Source organism: Papio anubis, chromosome X, assembly GCF_008728515.1.
Source record: "Papio anubis isolate 15944 chromosome X, Panubis1.0, whole genome shotgun sequence".
Classification (NCBI taxonomy): Eukaryota; Metazoa; Chordata; class Mammalia; order Primates; family Cercopithecidae; genus Papio; species Papio anubis.
In genome coordinates this window covers 93,547,996-93,570,123 of record NC_044996.1, presented here as the reverse complement: position 1 = coordinate 93,570,123, position 22,128 = coordinate 93,547,996, and the positions used below count along the sequence as shown (strand labels likewise).

Genomic DNA, 22,128 nt, shown 5'->3' with positions numbered 1-22,128 from the left:
TTGCTGGGACTAAACTCAAAGGTATATAAATCTTTCTATTATAAAGGCACATGCACAGATATGGTCATTGCAGCTCTAGTCAGAATACCAAAGACCTGGAATCAACCTAAATGCCCATCAATAGTGAGAGGTGAAGCCAGCTGGACTTCCTGTGTCGAGTGGGTACTTGAAGAACTTTTCTGTCTAGCTAGAGGATTGTAAATGCACCAATCAGTGCTATCTGTCTAGCTGAAGGATTGGAAATGCACTAATCTGCACTCTGTAAAAATGCACCAATCAGCACTCTGTGTCTAGCTAAAGGATTGTAAATGCACAAATCAGCACTCTGTAAAATGATCCAATCAGCACTTTGTAAAATGGACCAATCAGCAGGACATGGGCAGGGCCAAATAAGGGAATAAAAGCTGGCCAGCAGAGCCAGCTGTGGCAACCCACTCGGGTCCCCTTCCACGCTGTGGAAGCTTTGTTCTTTTACTCTTCACAATAAATCTTGCTGCTGCTCACTCTTTAGGTCCGCACCACCTTTAAGAGCTGTAACATGCACTGCAAAGGTCCCTGGCTTCATTCTTGAAGTCAGCGAGACCACGAACCCACCAGAAGGAAGAAACTCCAGACACATCTGAAGGAAGAAACCCCAGACACACTATCTTTAAGAGCTGTAACACTCACTGCGAAGGTCTGCGGCTTCATTCTTGAAGTCAGGGAGACCAAGAACCCACTGGAAGGAACCAACTCTGGACACATTTTGGCAACCCAGATGGGACACATTTTGGTGACCATGAAGGGACTATCACTAAGTGGTGAGTACCATCGGACCCCTTTCACTTTCTATTCTGTCCTATTTTTCCTTGGAATTCAGGGGCTAAATACCAGGCACCTGTCGGCCAGTTAAAAGCAACTAGTGTGGCCACCAGACTAAAGACACAGGTGTCAGGCTTTCTGGGAAAGGGCTCTCTAACAACTGGTATGCCTGGAACCAGCTTCTGCCTTTCCTGTACTTCCAGGCTGAGCCGAGGGTCAACAGAGAGGAAAGCCATTCAGCTCCAGGTTCCCAACAAAAAGGTGGTTGACCCTGCGGCCATGAGTGGAATTCTTAAAGTTACGTCGCCCAATTGTGAATGGAAGTTCATTCATGATTTGGCTCTCTGTTTGTCTGTTACTGGTGTATAAGAATGCTTGTGATTTTTGCACATTAATTTTGTATCCTGAGACTTTGCTGAAGTTGCTTATCAGCTTAAGGAGATTTTGGGCTGAGACAATGGGGTTTTCTAAATATACAATCATGTCATCTGCAAACAGGGACGATTTGACTTCTTCTTTTCCTAACTGAATACCCTTGATTTCTTTCTCTTGCCTGATTGCCCTAGCCAGAACTTCCAACACTATGTTGAATAGGAGTGGTGAGAGAGGGCATCCCTGTCTTGTGCCAGTTTTCAAAGGGAATTTTTCCAGTTTTTGCCCATTCAGTATGATATTGGCTGTGGGTTTATCATAAATAGCTCTTATTATTTTGAGGTACGTTCCATCAATACTGAATTTATTGAGCGTTTTTAGCATGAAGGGCTGTTGCATTTTGTCAAAAGCCTTTTCTGCATCTATTGAGATAATCATTTTGAACTTCCATTCACAATAAACTATGGAGCAATAAAATGTCTAGCAATCCAACTTACAAGGGATGTAAAGGACCTCTTCAAGGGAGAACTACAAACCACTGCAACCAGTGAAATAAAAGAGGACACAAATGATAAGGAAGAGACATACCATGCTCATGGATAGGAAGAATCAATAGTGAAAATGACCATACTGCCCAAGGTTATTTATAGATTCAATACCATCCCATCAAGCTACCAATGAGTTTCTTCACAGAATTGGAAAAAACTGCTTTAAAGTTCATATGGAACCAAAAGAGCCCATCTCCAAGACAATCCTAAGTCAAAAGAACAAGCTGGAGGCATGCACTACCCTGACTTCAAACTGCTTACTACAAGGCTGCAGTAACCAAAACAGCATGGTACTTGGTACCAAAACAGAGATCTAGACCAATGGAACAGAATGGCTCAGAAATAATACCACACATCTGAGCCATCTGATCTTTGACAAACCTGGCAAAACAAGAAATGGGGGGAAAGGATTCCCTATTTAATAAATGGTGCTGGGAAAATTAAACAATATAAGTAGAAAGCTGAAACTGGATCCTTTCCTTACTCCTTATATGAAAATTAATTCCAAGATGGATTGAGACTTAGAAATGTTAAGACCCTAATACCATAAAATCACAGAAGAAAGCCTAGAGTAGTACCATTCAGGACATGAGGCATAGGCAAAACTTCATGTCTAAAACACCAAAAAACAACGGCAACAAAAGCCAAAATTGACAAATGGGATCTAATTAAACTAAAGAGCTTCTGCACCTTAAAAGAAACTATAAGTGAACAGGCAACCTACAGAATGGGAGAAAATTTTTGCAATCTACTCATCTGACAAAGACTGTGTCTAGAACCTACAAAAGAACTCAAACAAATTTACAAGAAAAAAAACAAACAACCCCATCAAAAATTGGGCAAAGGATATGGGCAGACATTTCATAAAGAAGACATTCATACAGCCAACAGACACATGAAAAATGCTCTCATCATCACTGTGCATCAGAGAAATGCAAATTAAAACCACAATGAGATACCATCTCACCAGTTAGAATAAGTCATTAAAAAGTCAAGGAAACAACAGGTGCTGGAGAGGATGTGAAGAAATAGGAACACTTTTACACTTTGTTGGTGGGATTGTAAACTGATTCAACCATTGGCAAGAAGAAACAGTATGGCGATTCCTCAAAGATCTAGAGCTAGAAGTACCATATGACCCAGCCATCCCATTACTGGGTATGCTTTAAAAGTTATAAAAATCATGCTGCTATAAAGACACATGCACACATTTTTATTAAAGGCACTTCTTCCTAATAAAGACTTTTGAATGGCCCAGTATCCACCAGTGACAGACTGGATTAAAAGAAATGCTGCTTTTATATACCATGGAATACTATGCAGCCATAAAAAGGATGAGTTTGTGTGCTTGAACAATTTGATAAAGAACAAAGAATATTGGAGGACTCATTACCTGTTTTCAAGGCATATTTCATAACTGTGGTAATCAGGACAGTGTGATATTGGCATAAGAAAACAAATAAGGGGCCAAAGCTAGACCTATACAGTCAAGTTAAGTGGATTTTTTCCATAGGCACCAAGATAATTTAGTGGGAAAAGGTGTTGTATTCAGAGAATGATGGTGGAACAATTGGACATTGACACACAAGCAATGAACCTCACCCTTTATCTCACACCATCTACAAAAGTTAACTCAAAATGCATCATAGAACTTAATGTAAAAGCTAATGTTATCACACTTCTAGAAGAAAATGTAGGAGAATCTATGGCATCATGTAAAACGAAGACAGGCTACAAAAACAGAAATTACAAAATAGAAAATTCATAATCTTTTAAATATTTACATACTTATGTGCTATCCTTATCCAGTCACTAGATACTTTTCCAAGCATTATACAAATCACATGAAGAGGTCATCAGTGTTTCGATTTCCTAGATAAATTTCCATTCAAATTTTTCGCACAACCTAATGATGATGAAACTCCAGCATTACAATTAGGCTCCATAACACCCTGTAAGGAGAGCTGAATATTCATTATGCTCATAAAAATATGACCTCCTCCTGCCCCACAGACTCAGTCCTTGAGTCCCTGAAGAAATGAAGTGATAATCAAAAGATCATCGAAGGGGTCAAAGGTAGTCGTGACATTGTATCTCTGGAACATGCTCCAGGGAAATGTGGGAACAGCAACAATATTAACAGCAAAACAGTAACAGCTAGAATTGATTGGAAACTGACATATGTCAGGGACTGTCCTGACAACTGGGCATGTCTTCACACAGTCATTGCTCTAACTGTCCCAAGAATGCTCCATTATGCCTGGATGTTTTTAAAATTTTTTGTCGAGACGTGGGGTCCCTATGTTCCCCAGGCGCTGGCGTGAGCCACCATGCCTATCCCTGAACCACTTTCTTATCACAAAAAGCACAAGACAGAGGAGGAAGGTGCCTGTAATCCCTTCTGGGGAACATTATGTCCTCCTGCTTGGTGCCATGTTATTTCCTTTGTACCGACCTCAATATTCCTACTCTTTTGACGTAAATAAGAAGTTTGACGATAGTTTTCTTCAATCCTAAACTCGTGATTTGTAGCCAGAATATAATCGCCTACTTTGGGACATATTGGACGTTTCTGAGTACAGCTGTGGTTGTTGGAATGATTGGTAGGGGCTACTGGCATTTGAGGACTGAGTATTACAGGGATGCAAACATCTTTTTCAAGAGCATTCAATAAACTGGATTTTCCATACATGTCACTTCCCTGTAAACTGAGGGAGCCTAGTATGTTGCTACATCTGGGAAGTTATGAAAGACTTATTGACTGCTTTGGAAAATCACATCACTGCAGACCATTCCATTCTTGGATCCCAGTCTGACACAACATTCCAGTATCAGTTTTCTCTGTAGCTCTGTGTGCCTGGGGAAAAAAATGAGGGGAATCCAACTTACCTAGCAACAGGATCTTTTCCGGGATAAGCTTCACCGCACACCTCAGCTGGCCGCAAAGCACTTGTTGCTGTTTCAGATGGGGTCTGTCGCTCAGTCTGGGGTGCAGTGGAGAAACCATGACTCACTGCAGTCTTAACCTCCCAGGCTCAAGTGATCCTTCCATCTCAGCCTCCCAAGTAGCTGGGACAACATGCAGGTTCCATCATCCCTGGCCAATTTTTTTTTTTTTGGTAGGTGTGGGGTGTCCTTATGCTGTCCAGGCTGATCTCAAACTCCTAGGTTCAAGCAATACTCACGCCTCGACCTCCCAATGTGCTGGGATTAGAGCCATGAACCACCCCACCTATCCCCAAACTACTTTCTTATCACAGAAAGCAGGACAGAGGAAGAAGGTCCCTGCAAGCCCTCCTGGGGAAAATTATGTCCTTCTCCCTGCTACCCTGCTATTTCCTCTGTACCAACGGCAACATTCCTATTCTTTGGATGTCAGTAAGAAGTTTGAGGATACTTCTTTTCAATACTAAACTTGGGGTTTATAGCCAGAATATCTTTGCCCACTTTGGGTCATTTTGGAAATTTCTGAGGGCAGCTGCAGTTGTTGGAATGAGTGGTAGGGGCTACTGGCATTTGGGTACTGAGTGTTACAGGGAAGCAAGTGTCTTTTTCTAGAGTCTTCAATAAACTGGATTTTCCATACATGTAACTCCCTGTAAACTGAGGAAGACCTGTATGTTAGTCCATCTGGGAATGTATAAAGACTTATTTTATGGCTGCATAGTATTTCATGGTGTATATGTGCCACATTTTCTTAATCCAGTCTATCATTGATGGACATTTGGGTTGGTTCCAAGTCTTTGCTATTGTGATTAGTGCCACAATAAACATATGTGTGCATGTGTCTTTATAGTAGCATGATTTATAATCCTTTGGGTTATATACCAATGTGGGATCACTGGGTCAAATGGTATTTCTAGTTCTAGATCCTTGAGGAATCGCCACACTGTCTTCCACAATGGTTGAACTAGTTTATACTCCCACCAACAGTGTAAAAGCATTCCTATTTCTCCACATCCTCTCCAGCACCTGTTGTTTCCTGATTTTTTAATGATAAACCATTCTAACTGGTGTGAGATGGTATCTCATTGTGGTTTTGATTTGCATTTCTTTGATGGCCAGTGATGATGAGCATTTTTCATGTGTCTGTTGGCTGCATGTCTTCTTTTGGCGTCTGTTCATATCCTTTGCCCACTTTTGATGGGGTGGTTGTTTTTGCTTTTAAATTTAAGTTCTTTTAGCCAGATTCTGGATATTAGCCCTTTGTCAGATGGGTAGATTGCAAAATTTTCTCCCATTCATGTAGGTTTGCCTATTCCTCTGATGATAGTTTCTTTTGCTGTGCAGAAGCTCTTTAGTTTAATTAGATCCCATTTGTCAATTTTGACTTTTGTTGTCATTGCTTTTGGTGTTTTAGTTATGAAGTCTTTGCCCACATCACCTAGGTCCTGGTGTATTGCTGGTTTCTTCCAGGGTTTTTATGGTTTTAGGTCTTACATTTAAGTCTTTAATCCATCGTGAGTTAATTTTTGTATAACGTGTAAGGAAGGGATCCAGTTATGGCTTTTTACATATGGCTAGCCAGTTTTCCCAGGACCATTTATTAAATAGGGATTCCTTTCCCCATTTCTTGTTTTTGTCAGGCTTGTCAAAGATCAGATGGTTGTAGATGTGTGGGGTTGTTTCTAAGGCCTCTGTTCTGTTCCATTGGTCTATATCTCTGTTTTGGTACCAGTACAATGGTGTCTTGGTTACTGTAGCCTTGTAGTATAGTTTGAAGTCAGGTAGCGTGATGCCTCCAGCTTTGTTCTTTTGGCTTAGGATTGTCTTGGCTATGCGGGCTGTTTTTTGGTTCCACATTTTGGGTCCGGTTTGGGGGTGCGGGGCTGGGGGAGGGATAGTGTTAGGAGACATACCTAATGTAAAAGACGAGTTGATGGCTGCAGCAAACCAACATGGAACATGTATACCTATGTAACAAACCTGCACCTTGTGCACGTGCACCCTAGAACTTAAGGTATATATTTAAAAAAAGACCTATTGACTGTTTCAGAAATCACATCACTGCAGTGCATTCCACTCTTGGATGGCACTCCAATACAACATTCCAGTATCAGTTTGCTTTTCATGTGTGCATTCCTGGGGAAAATAGAATAAGGGGAATGCAACTTACCTATGAATCTGATAACTTCCAGGATAAGCTGTTAGTTGATGGGGAATCTTAAGTGGGACATGTTGGTAGTGTGATCTCTCATGAGTTGGTGAACATACTGCCTATACCCATTGCTGTTACCACTGTTGCAGATGTATCACCCTCACCAGGCTCCCAGGTCCTTCCTGGAAGAATGGAAACATACCCAGTAGATATCTGTGTCCTCAGGATGGAACAAAGGACCTCACAGGCAGATGGAGGGCAGGGAACACCTGTGGAATTGTAGTGATCTCTATATGGTTGGATGACCAAACCCAAAGTCACAGTGATGAGCCACATGGATGTCCCTGTGCAGAGGGTGGGAGGGGAACACCACAGGCGTCTGCCTTAGGAGCCCTGCAGCAGAGTGAGACCAACCTGCACTACTGATCTCAGTGATGCCCTTCAAGGGTCCCAAATGTAACCAGCCTATTGGTTGGGGTTCCTCGGTGTGTGTGTGCATGCACATGTGTGTGGGTGGGTGGGTGGAGAGAGAAAGAGAGAGAGACTGAGTTTGAAGACCTAGCCCATGAAGTGTTGCAACTGGCAAGTCCAAATCTCACAGAGCAGGATGTCAGGCTGGAGACCCATGGCAGAGGTGATAGGAGAGCTCAAATCTTTGGGTGCGCACCTCAGTGCACATGTTCACCAGGCATCTTCTACTCTACCTTTTCATCCACGTGGTGAATGCCTCTGAGCTGTGAGGTTAAGTTCCTAAGGTCTGGATTCTTTCTCTCCTACTGAGACACAGCAGGTAGGTCCACAGGCCAATCCAACTGGGAGTTGAAGTGTGAGTGAGGGTGAGGAGGAGCCAGTGGGCTTCTGGAGGGTCGTCGGTGGGAGGGAGACTCAGAGGGGAAGGGCCTCGAGGTCTTCATCCTTTACATGTGGCACTGCAGCCATGGGCCTTCTTTTCTGTCGGGGCCACAACTAAGGAGGAAGGAGGGCCTTGACGTGGAGGGGATTGGGGTACGATGGGGTGCGTGCTGGGGGTGCTGTTGAAGGTATCTGAGTCCCAGAAATGCCTCAAACCCCCGACAGAGGACAGATTGGAGACTCCCCAGCGGGGACCCAGGCATGGACAGCGTGGGCAGTAAGGAAGGGGCCTGGGAACTGGGAGTGCTGCGGGTTGGTGACCTCAGCCCCGAAGTCTGTAGAGTGCCAGGAACAGGTGTGCAGTGAGGAGCACCCAGTGCTGTGTTGCAACTTCCCAACTCCACCGTGGAGGTTCGAATGGATGGGACTCTGTGGTCGAGCAAAACTTGATTTTAGGGAGGAACTGGGCCCAGGAAATGGGTGTGTGACAAACACTGTGGTCACTCCCAGTTTAATTCTCTAGCTCTATTTTCCTACACGTCTCCATGATGGAGATTCCAGTTGTGAAACCAAACCACATCAGGGATATCCAGTGTCTCTTGCCAGGAGCCTTAAGACATTACTTTGCTAGCTTGATCACCTTAAGTGACTGTGCAAGCATTCTATTCAGAAGACACACAAACTTATACTTGCCCTGGGACTTACCTTCAAAGTATTTCCAAACTTCAAAAAAGTGACAAGTTAACATTTGGCCATGGAAGTGCTCGAATAGAGCTATCCTCTCAAGTGCCATTTCCCAATCACAGTCTTCTGTATTCTCTTTGCAGAGTGAAATATAATTTGGCGAGGAAGATCAACATGTAGGCCTAGACCAAGACGAAGTTTACAACCTCCTGAGCTGATCGGGAGTATGTGTGAGTGCTTTAACATTCGTTGTTTTCTATTAGCAGAATGTTTGGTGTGTGATAGTGTTGTTGAACTAGTGCAGGGGCCTTTGAAAACAGTATGCTGAGAATAGATAGGGCTCAAGGACAGTATCTCCAACCGAACTTTTAATGAACTCCTGTAGGCGCCAAGAAGGCGGGTAGATAAGTAAGAATATAGAAACAAGGTACTGAGTTGAAGGTTACATGTGGGAAAAGAAAGTTTGTTTTGCATTGCATTCTTTCTGCTGACGTGAGGTTTATGGAGTATAAATAAAGTGAGGCGGAGGCTCTGAGTGCGGCCGCCATGTTCTCTGTGTGTCTTTGTCTTTGTGTGTGTTCTTTCATTCTCCACCACCCCCGGTGTGGCCCCCAACAAGTGGCGCAGCGAGCAGGGTCAGCACAGGTGAGTAGGGGAGAACAAGAAGGGGAACCCCCTAGGAGCGGGTAAGGCTCAGATATTGTTAAGGGGAACCTTCTTAAGCTTTCATTATGGGAATTCCATCTCTCTGGCCTCAGAATATTTATGGCTGTTTCAAGGACTGTTGCTGTCTATGGGAGTAGAAGTGAAAGAAAAAGACTTTGAAGTGATTGTTTGCCCATGTTGAATAACATTGTTACTGGTTTCAGTATCAGACTAAAGTGCAGCTGAATCGGAAAAAATGGTTACAGGTGGTAAAAGCTTTGCTTAGAGCTCTCCAGTTAGGGGATATTATGCCTCTAAAATTGTGGACCTTGTGTAACTCTATCACTCAGACATTAGAGTTACTTGAGACTGATTCGGAGTGTGGTAATGTAGCCACAGGAGGAAAGGTATCTGAGGATTTGGAAAAATAAAATAAAATAAAATAAATCTGAAATGGAGCCCATTTGTGCCAGGGTAGCAAAAGGGGGAGAAGAGAAAAAGCCAGCTCTTCCTTCTTCTAAGGGAAATTCTGACATGCAGTGTATTATGGAAATGCTTCAACAAATATTACAGATACATTCTTCTAATTCACCTTTGTGAGCTTTCCCTGTTTCTTTTCCTTCTGCCCTGTTAAAAGAGAATTTTCCAGTGCCTCCAACCCCCGGGCTTCCTTATCTTTACCTTTGTTTGGCAAAGTTTTCTCAGTGCCTTGCCCGCCATTGGGGGAGGGAGAAAAGGATAAGATTTAAAAAAAAAAAAAAAAAAAAAAAAAATTTAAGGAGCTGGATCTGTTTCCAATTATTTGTGCTTCTTTTGCTCCTAATGCTCAGTTTTCAAATGGTGGCAATAATGTCCAATTTAATGCCTTACAAATTAAATTTTTAAAAGAAATGAAAGCTGCCATTTCTAACTATGAACCCCTATCCTTGGTCTTCTTGATATTTTTTTATCAGAAAATTTGATAATTTCTATAGACTGGAAGACTTTGGGGAAGGCTTTTCTTGATCGTTCTCAGTGGTTACAATTGCACAGCTGGTAAATGAACAAGGCGCATGTACAGGCTAGAAAAAATGTTATGTGTGATCCCCCAGGAGCCACTGAGGAACAACTCACAGGCACGGGCCAATATGCTACTCTTAGTGCTCAGGCTGGTCTAGAGGATGTTGCCCTTACTCAAATCAAGACTTTGTTTTTAAGGGCCTAAAATAAGGTAGAGATAACAGGAAAATCTTCCCTTTCCTCTGTGAAGATTTTACAGGCCACAAATGAACAATATTCAGATTTCGTAGCCCGTCTTCAGGATGCTGTCTTGAAAATTGTGGGTGCTGACCTTGCTTCAAAAATTTTGTTACAAACGTTGTCTTTTAAAAATGCTTATGCTGACTGTCAAAAATTGTTAAAATTATTAAAGGCCAATGGGGCCAACTTAGATAAATATATTAAAACTTGTGTTAGTGTTGGAGGGGCTATTTATAATGCTCAATTATTTGCTGGAGCTTTGTCTAAAGCCTTAAAAGGAAATAACAAACAAGGTGTTTGCTTTCAGTGTGGTAAACCTAGACATTTCAAAAAAGAATGTCATAAAAATTGAACACTTTTATCCCTCAAGGCAGAAAGCTGCCTTTAGAGGTGTACAAATGTTGTGGTAAAGGTCGACATTGGACAAATAAATGTCGTTTCAAAACTGGTAAAAGTGGAAATTTACTGTCTCTTCTCCTGGGAAATGGGAGCCGGGGCCCACAGGCTTGGGGCCCCAACAATTTATGTCACCAGGTCTGAAAGTGTAGTTGGTTTATCAGTCTTTACAAATGAGAAATATAAGAAAGGAAAAGAATGCACAAACTAACTAGGTTTCTTGTAATAAATCACTAAACTAGTCAAAGGACCAAAAAATACAAGATCAGCGTGACTCTGAAGGATGTGAGATTATGGTTCTGCACTTGTTACATTAAAGAGCTAAAATAAATAGACGTAATATTAACAATAATAACAGTAATAATAGCCATAGCATACTGAGTACTTACTATGTGTCTACTACTGTGAAAAAATCTTCACTTGCATTTAGTTCTTCCAACATCCCTTTAAGACTGACAAATTTTATAATTATTACCATTTTGTAGACAGGAAAACAGAGTTAAGACAGTTTTATAAATATATCCAAGGTCATATAGCTATTATATTTTGAAAATATGACTTTCTGTCCCCAGAGCTTGCATGCTTAACCCTTTCCTCTAGACTGCTCTATAAAGTACAAAAATAGTAGTCACCCTCCTTGGAATAATCGGAGGAAAGAAAAACCAATAACTAAGTAAAAGTTGTATCTCAGCACCAGATCCAATCCCAATTTCAAGTATCCATTTAGCCTTGGATAGCATTACTGTGTTTTGAAAACCAAAATCCGTTGAGTATTTTGTGGTCCACTATCTTTTACAAAACAGATACTCTATTGAATAGTAAGCTACGAACTGAATTTCTGTACCTGTAATCACCTTATTTGTTTACAAATATTTGTTATTGACTAAATCTGCATACAATACCCAGTGAGCAATGGCCTACAACATCAAGGAATAAATTCAAGTCCTCCTTAAGGATCCCACACCTTACCCCAGTTTCTCAGCTTTATGTGGCAACTAAGTAGAGCGCCGCTGCTGACTTAGTTATTACTCAGCCTTATACTTTGTCTCCTAATAGAGGAGTATATAAATCAGCTATTAGAGTGTGTGGCCCTTTGCCAAAAGGACATGATGTTACTAATAAAATTCTTATTATGGTTCAAGTCTCACAATTTATATGCCTAGAGGCAGGGGAACGTATTCTCAATAGGGAGGGTTTGGTAGCACAGAAAAAACTGTTTTTTGGGAAACTTTAGTTTCTAATCAAAAGCCCTTATGTTCATTGCACGTTAATGAAATAGTTTTTAAAGGGTTAATTGATACGGTGGTGAATATGTCTATTATTTGTTTAAATTAGAGGCCTATACAATAGGAAAAAAGACAAGTTTCAGTTATACTCACTGGCTTGGGTGCTGCTTCTGTGATTTATCAAGACGTAGAACCTTTAACCTGTGTCGGTCCTAAAGGTCAACAAGGTCAAGTGTTTTTTTTAATTATTTTTATATTGTTCCTATCAATATTAATTTTTGGGAACAAGATCTTTCACAACAATTTGCTGCTTTTTTAAACATTCCTCATATTTCCTCAGCTGCCAAAAATATGATGTTCAGAATGGGCTACAATCCTTTAAACTCATAGCCACCACTCCTATTTAGGTGAAACAGTGACCATTATTTAAAGAAATACTTAGGACTCTAAAAGAGTAAGTCAAAAAACAAATGGCCGAGAGGAATATAAAGCCACGTATTTCTGCATGGAATTCCCATCTTTGTCTTGTCTTAAAACTATAAATGTTTACATTAAACCTAGGAAAAGTTTACAGCCTGGTCTTCCTAATCCTGCCCTTATCCCACAAAGTTAAAAATTAATGGTCATAGATCTCAAAAATTGTTTTTTCTCTATTCAGTTACAACATCTTTTTTCTATTCTAGAAGGAGACAGTCACTTGGACAGCTCACGTCATTTAACTCCTTTGGCTTTACAGGAACTCCAGCTTGTGGAAGAGCAACTTCAAAAGGCTCATTTACATTATATCCTTCCCGATGTTCCCCTTTCCCTTTGTTTATTTCATACTTTACATTCTCCTACAGGAATGATTCATCAGACCAATCGGCCACTAGAATGGATCTTTTTGTCCAATAAAACATCTAAACGCTTGGTTACTTATATAGATCGTTTAGCTGAACTGATCATCAAAGGACGGCATCACTGTCGACAACTTTGGGGAGGAGATCCTTCCTTAATTATCTCTCAATTCACTCATAGTCAGATCATTTATCTTCTTGCAACTTCTGATTCTTGGCAAGAAGCTTCATCAATCTTGAGTTACAGTTTATCCTTATCCTTCCGTGCAACAGGGAGAATTGTTTGCTATTCTCATGGTCTTACTTGATTTCCCTACTACTGGTTGTAATATTGTTAGTGATTCTCAATATGCCGTTTATGTTACTTCTTATATTTCTCAGGCCACTTTACTTCTTTGTGCTACTTCTTCTCTTCAAAAACTCTTTTCCTTGTTATTTTCTACTTTGAGCCAACGTCGAGCTCCTTTATTCATCACTCATCTTCGTTCTCATTTTCAACTGCCTGGACCATTAGTTCATGGAAATACTCAGATTGATTCACTTCTAATTGGCCACTTGCAGGCTGCAGAACAAGAACATGCTCTATATCACACTAATAGTTCTGGCCTTCAACGACGGCTTCATTTAACTCGTAGATAAGCTCGTTCTCTTATTCGAGCTTGTCCTTTCTGTGCTCCTTTGAGCATTCCATCCTTCCATCCTGCAGTTAACCTGAGAGGTACTCAAGTTAATCAAATTTGGCAAATGGATGTTATACATATTCCTTCTTTTGGACGATTAAAGTATGTTCATCATACCATTGATACTTTTTCTCATTTTCAGTGGGCCACTCCGTTGCCATCTGAGAAAGCTGATTCTGTTATTACACATCTCTTAGCTTGTTTTGCCATTATGGGCATTCCTTTTATACTTAAAACTGATAATGCCCCTGCCTATGTCTCTCATAAATTACAAGTTTTCTTACAGCAATACAATATTCAACATATCACCGGGATCCCGGGCAACAGTCAAGGTCAAGCCATCATTGAGCGTGCAAATTTAACTTTAAAAACTCAACTATTAAAACAAAAAGGGGGAAATGAGCCCCCCCCAAAAAAACCAGATTTTTTTGAAGGTTAACCTTTCTACCTTAATTTTTTTGATTTTGAAGGTTCTTTTTACCTTAATTATTTTTTGAATCAATGGAGACAATTGCAAGACTCCGCTGTCGTAACCCATCTTTCCTCACCTCCCTCGGTGATAGTCCCCGCTGACAATTTAAAGATTTGGTGTCCTAATGAAGAAGGTAAGTATGTTCAAGGGCAAGTTGTAAAACAGGGACGGGGCTATGCTCTTGTCCTTACAGGGAGCGGACCTAAGTGGTTTCCTACAAGATGATTGAAACCCTGTTGAAAAGAAAACTGGATTCAGCATGCATTTCTTCCTTTGTTGGATGTGCCTCGGCGGGGGACTTATATCCCTTAGTGAGGCTTTGTATGAATATTGCACTTATATTCCCTTTCCACCCTTGTATCAGGGAGTCACCTGGGGAGAGGCGGAAATTAAGGTTTTCACCAATGACACTACTTGAATGCCGTCCCCCTATATAGACAAGGACAATATAGAACGGGAAACGGAAATTATAAACAACACATACCAATTTGGAGTGGAAGAACTTCCAATATGCATGGGAAATAGTTCTCATTGTCTCCAAAAATCGTATGAAGCCTGGGTTGTTCGCTATAATCATAGTTATGTGGCTGCTAATACTGTTATTATAATCATACTGTATATAGTAATGAAACTATTCCTAGTTCTTTACCTTTTTGTCCTATTCCAGAGGTTTCTCCTAATATTGAGGTGCTGGAGTGGCAACTATGTCGGGGAAATAAAACCCGGATTTTATTAGAATACAATGGGATGCAAATAACTGATTGAAGTGTGCACGGTGATTTTCAAACAAAATTTAGTCACATACCTTTGAAATGGCACCGGGTAAATAAAAGTATTGCTGCTAACAATAATGAAACCTTGGTATGGTGTGAAGGAGGCCTAAGTACAGAGTCATCTTTGGAAGTTGTTAGCTGCAGGCGATGCCATTAGCACTTTTGTGGGGAATATGTCCCTTAATCTTTCTAACCCAACTAATTCCTTTCATATTCAGTTATATCGGAATACCTCTCGATATATTATTGCTTGTGTCTGTAAGCCCTACCTATTATTAGCAGGGAATTTGACATGGGATAATAATACGGGAATTGTTAATTGTACAAATACGTGTACATTTTTGTCTTGCCTCAATCATTCTTGGTGGCACAACTTTGCTGGGGATATTTATATCCTCAGGGCTCGTAAGGAAATTTGGCTACCTGTTAATCTTACACGACCGTGGGGGGCATCACCTCTTGAAACTTGTATTTGGACTTCTCTTCAGTGAATCCGCCGTGCCCTTGGACTTATAATTGCCTCGGTGATGAGTCTTGTTGCCATTGCCTCCACTGCGGCTGTAGCAGGGCTCGCTCTTCATCAAAGCATACAAAATGCTGAATTTGTGCAGCAATGGCATGAACAATCTCACCGGTTATGGCTTCAACAACGAAACATTGATTCTCAACTTGCTGAAAGATTGGACAACATGGAGCAAGCATTGACATGGCTTGGAGATCAGCTCACTGTACTCAGTACTCGGGTAACATTACAATGTGATTGGAATTCCACTCAATTTTGTGTAACACCTGTGCCTTTTAACATCTCTCAAAATTGGACTGTAATCCGAAAATTATTAATTGGCCATAAAAATATTAGGTTGGACATTCAAGAGCTCACTCAGAACATTTCCGAAGCATTTCGACAACAATTACATGTGCTGTCTGGAACTGTAACCTTGCAGGAGCTGGGGCAGCGCCTTGCTGCCTTTAACCCATGGACTCAGATAAAAACATGGATTTCTACAATCTCTGGAAGTATATTGCTTTGGGCACTTGGTTTGGGTCTGCTTCTTTTGGTGATTCGATGCTCCCTCCGTCGCCACCAAAAACAAAAGAAAACACAGGAACAAATATGGGCTACCTTTTTAGGATTGAGGCAAAACAAAATTAAAAGGGGGGAAATGCAGGGGCCTTTGAAAACAGTATGCTGAGAATAGATAGGGCTCAAGGACAGTATCTCCAACTGAACTTTTAATGAACTCCCGTAGGCGCCAAGAAGGCGGGTAGATAAGTAAGAATATAGAAACAAGGTACTGAGTAGAAGGTTACATGTGGGAAAAGAAAGTTTGTTTTGCATTGCATTCTTTCTGCTGACGTGAGGTTTATGGAGTATAAATAAAGTGAGGCGGAGGCTCTGAGTGCGGCCGCCATGTTCTCTGTGTGTCTTTGTCTTTGTGTGTGTTCTTTCATTCTCCACCACCCCCGGTGCGGCCCCCAACAAACTAGTATACATACACTGTTAAAGGTCTTCTGAGCTGATAAAAAATGATCATGGCATCTCATGAAGGAAAGACTGATCCAAGAGGATTACGTGGTGTGTGTGTGTGTGTGTGTGTGTGTGTGTGTGCGTGTGTGTGTGTGTGTTTTGGAGATGGAGTCTTGCTCTGTCACCCAGGCTTGGCTCACTGCAACCTCCGTCTCCTGGGCTGAAGCAATTCTCCTGCCTGAGCCTCCCGAGTAGCTGGGACTACAGGTGCACGCTGCCACGCCCAGCTGATTTCTTTTTGTATTTTAGTAGAGACGGGGTTTCACCGTGTTGCCCAGGCTGTTCTTGAACCCCTGAGCTCAAGCAATCCACCTGCCTCGGCCTCCCAAAGTGCTGGGATTACAGGCCTGAGCCACTGCGCCCAGCCTACGTTCCGGTTTTGCCTGGATGGATGACCTTGTGTTCCCCAGATTTTGCCCATGACTTCCTCCGTATGCTTATTCATAACAGATTGCACACATCCATCCCAACATAGATTAAACCACCTTCCAAAGCCCTTGAGGGTAATTCTGTCTTAGAGTAACCTCTCTGTGGGAAGAATAACTTGATGAATAATAAGTATATGAATAGTGTTGGAGAAATGTCTTTAGACTTACTTATGATCAGAAATATCTATGTATTCTGTTTATTTGCATTTTTGACATGTATTGATAACAATTTTTTTTTTTCCCGAGACAGAATCTTGCTCTGTCGCCCAGGCTGGAGTGCAGTGGTGTGATCTCGGCTCACTTGCAACCTCCGCCTCCAGGGTTCAAGCGATTCTCCTGCCTCAGCCTCCCAAGTAGCTGGGATTACAGGCATGCACCACCATGCCTGGCTAATTTTTGTATTCTTAGTAGAGACAGGGTTTCAGCGTGTTGGCTAGGCTGGTCTCGAACTCTTGACCTCGTGATCTGCTCGCCTTGGCTTCCCAAAGTGCTGAGCGTGAGCCACTGCGCCCAGCCAAAACTTTTTATTTGTACACACACAACCACGGTCCCAGGAGCCCAGTGATGAGGAGCCTCAACAAGAGGAACCACCAACTGAAAGTCGGGATCCCACACCTGGTCAGAAGAGAGAAGATCAGGGTGCAGCTGATATTCGAGGTGCTGGGAAGGGAAAGAAAGAATGTCTATGCGGGGAGGAGGCCTATGTGTGCATCATGCATTATGCCGTGACCAGTAACAGGAGGAAAGAAAACATTAGGAAAGGCTCACAAACATTTGCTGAAAGTTGGCTGGAAAATTGAAGAGTATAGTTTACAGCTTCATGCAGTCCCTGGATGTAATGAATCTTCTCTTACCTTTGAAATATATTTTGTACGCTTGAAAATACAGTCCTTGCTAAATCAGATGAAGCAGTTTAACTTTATGCATAAATATGCAGTATTTCACTAGTTTAATTTGTTCTTCTTAGAATGTTGCTGTATGATCTCCTAAGGCATTGTGTCAATAGTGCTGTAAGCACCCTTTAACCGCATGTGGAGTGCCAAGTCATCCCACCTTGTAACACCCTGAATAAAGCCCATTTGCGTAAGGATGTAGCCTCATTTTATTAATAAGAAAACTGAGGCTCTGAAATGGAGGTTTACCAAGAACCCTTGTACTCATGGAGACAGAATTCATATTTTGTCCCAAGGTTTGTGTCATCCATGTTGTAATAAGAAAAGGTCAGTGGTTTTGCTTAAGATACTTATTATTTGAATGTGTGTGTACTCTAAGGTAGTTTAGTATTGGCTCAGGACAAAACACAGTTCAACGAAGCAGAATAGAAACTCCAGAAAAGAGCTCAATAAATGACAGCCACTCTTTGAGTGGTATCCTTTGATCGGTAATTTTTCAGGATGTTTGGTAAAAGGTGGATAACTCAGGACACTGGCATACAGGTAGCTATATTAGCATGATTTCGAAGGGGCTTTTAAAAGTTGTAGAAACACTTTCATCATTAGAAAACTAAAAGTAACATAAGTTGTTTACTCACTAGATAGTACTTTTGCGTTCAACACTGGCAGAATTTGGGCCATGGAGTATTTTAGCAATTCGCTGTTAAGAGGTTTCCAGAATATGACTGTCAACAGTGACCACTAATTTCTTTGCACTCAACTTCCTGTACCCTCACTGGAAGACAGTGATTTTCCTGTTATTTTTGGTACATTATTCTAAATGTGATTCATTTATGTAAAGTTACATACAGGGCCCTTAGACCCAAGCATAATGTTAATTTATCTAAATAATTTTCAAGTCACCTCAACAAGGGATGGGTGTCACAACTGTAAGATTTCTCCTAGGCAGGCCAATACATTGATCTAATCCTTCAGAAAATTACATTTCATTTATGATTAAAATTCTATCCATGTGGCAGACTCCAGATTTCTTAGATAGTCGATATTCACTATTCATAATACACAATGGTAAAGTATGGGATATGTAGGTGTGGTGTGATTTATCCTCAGATTGTCATTTAAGATAAGAATTCGTAATACAGGAAAACAAAAGTGTGCCATCTTTACATCACATTTATTACCACACTGGTCTACAGGCTTTTATTTCATAACACTGAGGAAAAGAGTACTATCTTTTCCTTATTTGTCCTTCTTGTTTGCCTGCTTCAGTCAAGAACCCCTGTATTTTTTAGTGCCTGACCTGGAAGCTGATCTCCAGGAGCTGTCTCAGTCAAAGACTGGGGATGAATGCGGAGATGGTCCTGATGTTCAGGGGACAATTCTGCCAAAAGCAGAGCAATTTAAAATGCCAGAAGGAGGTATGCTATCCATTAAGATGCAAAATTACGTGCTTTCTGTTTTTCACAATATTATACTTTTGATAATAAAAAGAGAGAACGTTACTGCCCCTTTAAAAACACAATTCAAATGCAGGCCTTCTTTGAAAAGTTGTTCAGACCCCAAATGCCTGACCGGAAGACTTAAACACTATCAGATACAGAAACAAATTGGGTCAAAGCCGTATTGAATCATCAAATATGAAAGCATCTTCTTACTTGTGACTATAACCAATAGCTAACTGTTTTCAGATTCTTTTCTAATCTCTGCTTTAAACAAATACATAATGCATTTGTAATACCACTTTGTGTGAAATATGCTGAGTACTGAAGGAGGTTCTAGTACCAGATCTAACATAATTTGTGAGATTTCAGATGAATTCCAAAAATTCTACATCCATCTTTTTCTATTGAAAATAGTAAATGCAAATCAGATATATTAAAATCTGTTTCAAGATTGATTTCTGTATTTTCATGTTCTGTTGGATAGAATACAAAGATATGATTTGTTTTTCATAACAGTTTCACTCCAGTTATAATATCTGAGTTGAGATTTCATGGTTCCTAAGAAAATGAGTGGGCAACCTGCTTGATGTTTGTTTTCCCGTATGGAGACCTAAATGACTGTTCTTGGATTTTGTTAAATTCTGAATTCTCTGGTTCTTAAAGAATAATTGCATTTTAAATCCTTCCCGCAGTGAACCCTTGAACGACTGAATAATAAAATGGCAAGAGACAGACAGGTGTCTGTTACCAATGAAGTAGGCAGCATGCATGTAGGTCAGTGATGCTCAAGGTGGGTGTAAGATGCCTGTGCTAAGCATGCCCCCTGCCCTTCTGTCAGTCTTCATGAGCTGCTGTGTGTAATTAGATTGAAGACACATATGATAGAATCCCCTCTAACCATATCATAGGTTACATATTACAGGTTTCTGCCTTGAGACATCGGATGATGCGATTTAAAGTTCAAAGACTGTAACGTCCTCATTCGTGAGTAGTCGACATAAGTATCTTTTACACGTATTTTCCAAATTGCTGACTGTTAATTAGAAGAGCTTCTGAATTTCAAGGGAGCACTCCATATTTAGGGAAGAAATTACCTAAATGTTTGTACTCTACACTGCTGAACCATTCCATTAGACCATTTACATTCAAAGACAGTTTTCTTTGGAAGGCCGAGGCGGGCAGATCACGAGGTCAGGAGATTGAGACCATCCTGGCTAACACGGTGAAATCCCATCTCTACTAAACAAAATACAAAAAATTAGCCGGACGTGGTGGCGGGCGCCTGTAGTCCCAGCTACTCGGGAGGCTGAGACAGGAGAATGGCGTGAACCCGGGAGGCGGAGCTTGCAGTGAGCCGAGACCAGGCCACTGCACTCCAGCCTGGGCCACAGAGCGAGACTCTGTCTCAAAAAACAAAACAAAAACAAACAAACAAACAAAAAGACCTTTTTCAGTCTGTTTCCAGGAGCCTACTGAAGAAGCCTCAACTGTATTCTTAGGAAGATTATAGTCTTAAATGCATAGAAAACACATTACATGATAAAGGAGAAGAATAAAAAATAATAAAAGAACAATAGAATAAACCTAAGGGAAAAGGAAAGAGGAAATGAATAAAAGACAGATACGAATCATTAGTAAAAGGAAAACGAATCCAAAAGTAACAAATTTAAAAGATTTTTTGGGGGGGAATAGTTATGAATAGAGTATCCAGTAGTTTACACACTCGGAGAAAATGGAAAAAGGTCAACATGGAACATGAACAAGACACAGATATTGAATATAGGTTATAATTGAAAGTGAATACTCTAATATTTTCAGTGTATGGAAGAAATGGTTGATATGCTAGGCACATATACATTATTTAATATATCCCTATAATATGTGAATACCTAAACATCACAAAGACTGGAAGAACTTCTGAAATTTGCTAGTTGTCCCTCAAAAACACTTACTTTTAGAAACAAATAGTTGGCTTCTCCAGATGTCTTACTGTCCTTTCCATTTTCCTTTCCTACCCCTCTATTTCCGTTTCTTGTTTTGTTTTGTTTTGTTTTGTTTTTTTGCCACACTGTTCATGATATATAACGGTTTCACGTTTTGACATCAGAAATGATAGTGATAGCTTAAAACTAGTGTGACCATATAATTAATTACACAAACGGGAATACTTTCAAGTGTAAAAAGGCAGTATTCATATTGACATTAGCACTTTAGGTGAAAATCGGAGGAAAATGATTACGGTACCTTAAAAACCACAGAAGGGTAAACCAGCCCAAAGAAACATTTTTGCACTTCAGATACAACAGATAAAAAACAAATGCAATAAAATGTTTTCTTAAAAGATAGTTTTCAGACTATTTCCAGGAGTCTATTGGACATCCAGAATGTAGTTTCAAGCCAAAGCATTAAATTAAACATTTTTTTTTGTAAATTCCTTTTGTTTCTTAACATTTTTTGTGTGTTGGTTATATTTTTAGTAAAAGTATACACAATGTTTGCTTTCTGCTTTGACCACTTTTTAATAGGTTCACCTGATTTAAAGTGTTCTGACCTCTAACTCTCTTTTGGTTTCCTTGTAGCACTGGAAACCAGGATGTGTTTAAAAAGTATTGATAATGTATATGCTTGGAAATCTATCTTCAAAATCTCTACAGAGGCCTAACTGCATGTAAGCCGATGGGTGACTCATAGGCTTCTGGTTTTAGTCTACTGTATGCAACTAAAACACTGGTGTCCTTTGCATACCTTTAATGTCACCTAAATACAGTTCTGCTAGTAATGTTGTTCTTCTATTATAGGTGAAAGGCAACCACAGGTTTAAATGAATACAAGCTGAAAGAACGCAAACTGGTTTTGTATTAGACATTTGACTTAAAAATATCTCAGAGGACCTCACAGGCAGAAGGAGGGCAGGGAACACTTGTGGAATTGTAGTGATCGCTACATGGTTGGATGACCAAACCCTGAGTCACAGTGATGAGCCACGTGGATGTCCGTCTGCAGAGGGTGGGAGGGGAACGCCACTGGCCTCTGCTTGAGGAGCCCTGCAGCAGAGTGACACCAACCTGCAGTACTGATCTCAGTTATGCCCTAAGGGTCCCAGACGTAAGCAGCCTATTGGTTAGGGTTCCTCGGTGTGTGTGTGTGTGTGTGTGTGTGTGTATGCGTGCACACGTGTGTGTGGGTGGGTGGAGAGAGAAAGAGAGAGAGAGAGA

The 22,128-nt window shown here is 40.8% G+C and overlaps 1 protein-coding gene across 1 annotated transcript; it reads left to right on the top strand.

Annotated features, from left to right (window-relative positions):
* Positions 1-7,829: 7,829 nt before the first annotated feature.
* On the top strand, positions 7,830-20,135 carry LOC116271840 (P antigen family member 1-like). Its single transcript, XM_031660595.1, has 3 exons — positions 7,830-7,941; positions 17,080-17,196; positions 18,764-20,135. The coding sequence occupies exons 1-3, from the start codon at positions 7,830-7,832 to the stop codon at positions 19,096-19,098; spliced, it is 564 nt and encodes a 187-aa protein (XP_031516455.1). The 3' UTR covers positions 19,099-20,135.
* Positions 20,136-22,128: the final 1,993 nt, after the last annotated feature.